This window comes from Cydia amplana, chromosome 3 (genome assembly GCF_948474715.1).
Source record: "Cydia amplana chromosome 3, ilCydAmpl1.1, whole genome shotgun sequence".
Classification (NCBI taxonomy): Eukaryota; Metazoa; Arthropoda; class Insecta; order Lepidoptera; family Tortricidae; genus Cydia; species Cydia amplana.
The window spans coordinates 18,451,070-18,457,997 of NC_086071.1; the positions used below are offsets into that span (position 1 = coordinate 18,451,070).

At 41.0% G+C, this 6,928-nt stretch overlaps 1 protein-coding gene across 1 annotated transcript; it reads left to right on the forward strand.

The window, feature by feature from the left end:
• The first annotated feature begins 3,016 nt into the window (after positions 1–3,016).
• On the forward strand, positions 3,017–4,089 carry LOC134662977 (uncharacterized). The gene is made up of 2 exons (XM_063519283.1): positions 3,017–3,583; positions 3,951–4,089. The coding sequence occupies exons 1-2, from the start codon at positions 3,116–3,118 to the stop codon at positions 3,954–3,956; spliced, it is 474 nt and encodes a 157-aa protein (XP_063375353.1). The 5' UTR covers positions 3,017–3,115; the 3' UTR covers positions 3,957–4,089.
• The last annotated feature ends 2,839 nt before the right edge of the window (positions 4,090–6,928 follow it).

Here is a 6,928-nt window from a genome sequence, read left to right on the forward strand (position 1 = left end):
TTTGTACATAACATTTTTATTTTTGTTTTGTTTTTGTCCGTTTTATGTAAACTTGTTTATGTGCAATAAAGTGACATACATACATACATACATACATACATACATAAAGAGGTCCACTAAAGATCAGTCTGCCGGACGATATCGGCCTGTCAGTTGTTCGGAGCTGTCACCTTTTGCGTTAACCCTTAAATGCATGACTTTTTCTTTTTGCCCGAAATTAATATATGTATCACATCATTGTTTGATTCTAGGAAAAATAGTAAAAAAAATATAACTTCGATTTTCACTGCGAAATCAGTGTTAGAAGTTGAATTGGCTAAATCATATTTATGTAAATATGTAATTTTCAGTAATAGATATATGAATTTTTTTACTACCATTAGAAAGGTACACTATTTGTGATATACCTATGATAAAGTTTTTAAATATAAAATAATTACAAACCCCGAAAAATCTGCCCAAAATGACATCCTAAAAATCATCAACTTCCAGGTTTTTCCAAGTTTTCCGACATTTCGTCTATAAACAAATGTAATTTTTATAAATTAAAATACTGCGTAAATTTATGTAATGATTCGGAAAATTTATTAGTTTTACTATTGAAATAGTATATAGGAACAAATAGAATTAATCTGTGAGCTGTCGAATGCTTTGTAGACATTTGGCAACACTATGCATTTAAGGGTTAAACTGACAGGCCGATATCATCCGGCAGACTTATCATCAGTGGGCCCCTTTATAGTTCAATTGTCGCATCGGTTTCGCTTCCTGAATGGGTTTCGAATTATTTGTGGGATCATGGTCGTCAGGTTAGGTGCCTAACAGCATCATATCGATTTTATGCCATATTCTAACACTTCGGTAAAGTCATTTAACACATTCACTGACAGTTATTCGGGTTTTCGGTGCTTTTCGCTACAAAGCGGAAAAATACGCTATCAGCTAAATACATAGCGCGTAGCTCGCGCTGGCATTGTCTTAGATAACGAGCAAATCGAACTTTCATCCGGTGAAAACCATGCCTTATGCTTAATGCACTTTCATGAAAGTTGGTAGGTATTCTGTGCATGTCACCTTACCTATCTAAAACTAAGGCGGTGAAGTAAACTAAGAATAAACTAATAGTTATAGAGCCAGCTTAGGTGTAATGTGAGTTAGGCGTTATCTCCAGCAACTCTCATTGTAGTTTATACTTAGGATATTTCAATGGAGTCTTATTGAAATATAGAATTTACGTTTTTACTGCCATGTAGTATGTAGGTAGGTACTTTTCTTATTATTTCGGTGCACTGTTAACGCACACCGGCCTTAGGCCTACCGAGAAACTAGAAATTTCGGTATCTGCCCCTGTACCTTTCGAATACCTATGCAACAGTGATACGGGCAGTACACCCTCAGTATACTTCAAAATTGTAGTACTCCATTTTGTACCCCTAGTGTAAATTTATTTCGATAGCGTGACGTGACGTACGCGTTTGCGTTTTAAGTGTGATATTGTATGGAATTTTAAGTTCCCAAAACACACACATCCCACTTGGCGCGCTGTTCAAAGTCCCATACAAAAATAGACATAACGCAAACGCGAACGCTCACGCTATCGAATCTGGGGGCACGGCAGTGCCCCCGCCAAGTCGAGCGCGAAGCAAACTGCCGTACCATCCTTTACTGGAACCATTTCGCCGCATTTTCAGGCCCCTATTTGAGAACCTCTGGATAAGACCAGAACGCAGAAATTTTCGTCATCCAGTAAGCTATAATCACATACTTAAAATCCAAAATTTCAAGTCTGTAGGTCATTTTGTTCCGAAGTTAAGCGAAAGCAAAGTTTCGCATTTATGACACTCATTCACTCACTCATGATCATCAGAATAGAACTTAGTACTTCCCATAAACTCAGAGAGCTGAAATTTGGTACAGAGTTAGGGTTTAATGGCCACATAAAGGGAAAACCTAAAAATATTGCAATATCAGTCACGTTTTAAAGATCTAAGAACTGCATAAGTAAGTTTGTAATCCCATATAAATATATGATATTACAAAGTTACTGTTGCAGTTCCTACAAATAGTAGGTAAAGTAAAGGTTTGACGTCATCCGCACTTTTTGTCCGACCCCTGATTATGTGCGATTGCCAAGTCATTATACGTATTACAAATTAAAGATATCTTATTGATATGGTTTTAACACCCCCTGGCACTGATTAAAATAACCGACTTGGTTTCACATTACATCTCAAAACTTTTTTTGTAGTAGAAGCGTTGCGAGACTTGCACCTTTTTACATGTAATGTTTTTGATGGGATGAAATTTACACTAGGGGTTTTGACCATTCTGCGTAACAAATACAATATAGTCTGTGCGGAAAGAGAAGAGTCATGGCATGTGTAATGTATGTACCTATACTTACTTACCTAACGGTACTTGTCATGTTCTCATATCGCGGTGCATTCGGATGCGCCCTCTGCAGGCCGTTTAGTCTCGCAATAAATATCTAAGTGACCCGACGCGTGTGCGTTTCATTTATTCATATATCTCAGTGGCGACGAAGATGGGAATTTAAGAACCTAGAATTGGCTGAATGTCGTATAAAGATGTCCGTGGGAAAAATAAAAGCGTTCGAGGTTTCAACGGGCAATTGGAGTACTTATGTGGAACGCGTGAGTATGTATTTCAAAGCCAACGACATCAAGGAGAACTTGCAGTTGCCGACCTTGATTGCCGTTATGGGGGAAGAGGCATATGAGCTCCTTAGCAACTTGACAAGTCCAAAGAAACCAGCAGATATGACTTATGCGGAGGTTATTAAGATAATGTCTGAGCACATCGAACCAAAACCATCTTTCATGGCGGAACGATACCGGTTGCGTCAGAGGCGACAGGGAGGTAAGGTAAGGGAGGTAAGGGCGGTCGCTCAGTATCTATCGGACCTTAAAAAATTAGCCAAGCATTGCGAATTCTCCACAACATTAGGGGATAATCTGCGGGACCAATTTGTGTGTGGGTTAAAAGGTAAAAGAAAGACACAATTAGACAACGCCTTTTCGCGGAGACTGGTTTAACCTATATTAAGGCCGTACAGCTAGCCCTATCATTGGAAGCGGCCGAGCAGGATGCAGCAATGGTGGAACGCCCGAGTGTGAGCGAGAAGGGCGATGCGGGAGAGAGAGCTGAGACGGTACATGCGCTCACATCGTGGCAGCCGCGTGGCGGTAATGGCGTTAACAAAGGAATCTGTGCAGTATGCGGAAAGTTAGGTCACCGTGACGTCCAATGTCCTTACAAAGATTTTCAGTGTAACAAATGTGGTAACACAGGTCACTTAAAACGCGTGTGCCCTGCAAGGATGGCAGGAGGTAATGGCAGCAGCGCCCGTGGTTCGGGCGGCAGCGCTCGTGGGTCGAGCGGCAGCAGCGGCGGCGGCGCCCGGCGCCTGGGCTCCGGCGCCCGCAGGGGCGCGCGCCGCCCCAGTCGCGCCATACACCATGTCCGGGCGGAGGATGGCGAGACTCAGTATGAAGAAGAGGGTACGTCGGGGTCCGACGTCGAAGAAGACCGGTATCATCTCTGCCTAAACGATTATAAATCGGTAAGCCTATCGTTATGTGTAGATGATGAAGTCATGTCTATGGAGATAGACACAGGGAGCGCTGTGTCGTGTATAAGTAGTGATACTTATGATAAGTACTTTAAATACAGACGGTTGGAACAGTTTCCTTTGGTGTTAAAGTTTTTGATGGACGCCGTGTTAGACCCCTAGGGGTCATAAGGCCCGTTGTTAGATTTCAAAACCGGTTGAAAAAGTTAGAACTTTTTGTTATTGGGGGTGGCACTACCCCGCTATTAGGCAGATAGTGGCTAGCGGAGTTACAGATTCGGGTACCTAGGTTTTATAAAGAGTATTTATTTAACTTTAACGAGTCCCTTAACAATGATTTATGTACTTTGCTCGACAGATATAAGGAGTTATTTAGCGGAGGACTCGGGCGGTTTAGTGGTGGAAAAGCGACACTCCGAGTGCGTGAAGGGGCTACGCCGGTGTTCTGCCGCGCGCGGCCGCTGCCGTATGCGCTCCGCGACCGCGTCGAGGCGGAGCTGGACGAGATGCTGCGCTGCGGCGTCATGGAGCCGGTCGACACGTCGGAGTGGGCCACGCTGCTGGTACCGGTACGTAAAGCTGATGGGGGTTTACGAATCTGTGCAGATTACAAAGTGACCTTGAACCCCGCCTTACTGATTGATAGGTATCCGCTTCCTAAGATAGATGACCTTCTAGTGAGACTCAATGGTGCCCGCGTGTTTTCAAAAATTGACCTGACACAGGCGTATAATCAGGTGGAGTTGGACGACTCTAAAAAGTATACCGTCATCAACACACATAAGGGATTATTCAGATATAATAGACTAGTTTATGGATTGTCTTCCAGCCCTGGTATATTCCAGCGAATTATGTCCAACTTGTTGAAAGATCTACCTCAAGTAGAAGTATTTCTCGATGATATAATTTATTGGTTCCGCGGACATAAATTCTCATTTAGTGACATTAGAAAAAGTTTTGAAACGGCTTCACGCTCATGGAATGAAATTAAAGAAAAGTAAATGTTCTTTCTTATTAGAAGAGGTGCAGTATTTGGGATATGTAATTTTAAAAGACGGAATTAAAGTAGATCCCACCACGATAGAAGGTATCCTTAAGATACCGTGACCTCTCAATGTGACAGATTTAAGGTCATTTTTAAGTCTAAGGTAAGTATAAAAACCGCATGCCGTATACAAGGAAAACTTGCCTAGATACTATAAATCTATAAAAAAAAAGTTCGATAACACCTTCATTCATAAATGTTAATCTACAATATCGGTCATTATATTAGAAACCAGAAGGGGTAATAGACAATACACCTTTTAAATATTACAGGATACAAAATAACAATAGTGTGATAGCATTTTTTTTTGTGAAGTTGTAAACTTACCGAGTACTAGGAAAGGAGAAGGTATGGTGTTCCTAAAGTAGTATTTATTTAAATATTTAAATAATGTTTTAAGAAGAGAGTGATGTAATGTATGTACCTATACTTACTTACCTAACGGTACTTGTCATGTTCTCATATCGCGGTGCATTCGGATGCGCCCTCTGCAGGCCGTTTAGTCTCGCAATAAATATCTAAGTGACCGGACGTGTGTGCGTTTCATTTATTCATATGTCTCAGAATGTATGGGGCCCAATACATTCCACGACTCTTCTCTCATCATATTGTAGGTATAATGTAGGTACATATAAATATATAATTTCTATTAGATTCTGTCTGACAGATTAAACACTGTAGGTAGGTACCGAAAAAATTTCCAATTAGCTGTAGGCCCAGAATGTCGCAATCTTGTGCGTATCCGACGACAAACTTGGCACTTTACGATTCCAATATTGTAGCAAACAGTATAATCCACCTCGACCTGTGTCAACATTGCCGAGGCTCTATTCCACATTTCAAATTCGTTAATTGGAGATATTGCCAGATTTCGACGACCTGTTTGGCCTAGCTAGTAGTGACCCTGCCTATGAGGCTGATGGTCTTAGGTTCAAATCCTATTTGTATCCGTCGGTCTCTTGCCACCATCAATGTGCCTGCTCTTCTTGAGCCGACTGGCATTTTCAGAGACGATGGCAAGAGGCCCGATGGGGTGTCCTTGGTTCCTTGGAGCTTGGGACGGATGTTAGTGTGGGATGCTACCTGCGTAGACACACTGGCACCGTCCCACCTCCAACGGACTAATGTAAAAGCGGGCGGGGCGGCGGAAAGCGCCGAAATTTTAAAACATAACAAATATAAGAGCCTCGGTAGAGAGTACCATTTTGTACCATTTGGAGTTGAAACTCTAGGTCCATGGGGTCCCAGCGCGCATAAGTTTTTCGCAGAAATCGCGAAGCGTCTGGTTGACGTAACTGGTGACCGAAGAGCTGGCGGCTACCTCGCACAACGTATCAGCATTGCGATACAGCGAGGAAATGTCGCCAGCATCCTTGGTACAATGCCTCAAGGGCCTATTTTAGATTTAAGCTAGTTTTTAATTTCTTTTAGTAATACACTGTATATATCTTGTTTGTAAATAAATGATTATTAAAAAAACAAAAAAATAAAAAAAGCGACCAAGTGCGAGTCGGACTCGCCCATGAAGGGTTCCGTATTTAGGCGATTTATGACGTATTAAAAATAACTACTTGCTAGATCTCGTTCAAACCAATTTTCGGTGGAAGTTTACATGGTAATGTACATCATATATTTTTTTTAGTTTTATCATTCTCTTATTTTAGAAGTTACAGGGGGGGGGACACACATTTTACCACTTTGGAAGTGTCTCTCGCGCAAACTATTCAGTTTAGAAAAAAATGATATTAGAAACCTCAATATCATTTTTGAAGACCTATCCATAGATATCCCACACGTATGGGTTTGATGAAAAAAAAAATTTTGAGTTTCAGTTCGAAGTATGGGGAACCCCAAAAATTTATTGTTTTTTTTCTATTTTTGTGTGAAAATCTTAATGCGGTTCACAGAATACATCTACTTACCAAGTTTCAACAGTATAGTTCTTATAGTTTCGGAGAAAAGTGGCTGTGACATACGGACGGACAGACAGACGGACAGACGGACAGACGGACAGACAGACAGACAGACATGACGAATCTATAAGGGTTCCGTTTTTTGCCATTTGGCTACGGAACCCTAAAAATTGTATGATAAGCATGGATGTTCCCGGAGGGGATCCCTTTGTTTCCCACATATTTATTGCTTCGAATTTCGATACTCAGAAATTGATCACCATATGATTTATGGATATAATCATCAATAGTCATAATTTTTGTTAAGTACAACGTTTCATAGTTCGAATATTAATGATCTATAATATTAAACACTATAATCACAAAAGTTATAAAACT

Excerpts from the sequence above, each read along its gene's own strand:
- LOC134662977 (XM_063519283.1), top strand. The coding sequence starts at position 3,116 with ATGGTGGAACGCCCGAGTGTGAGCGAGAAGGGCGATGCGGGAGAGAGA.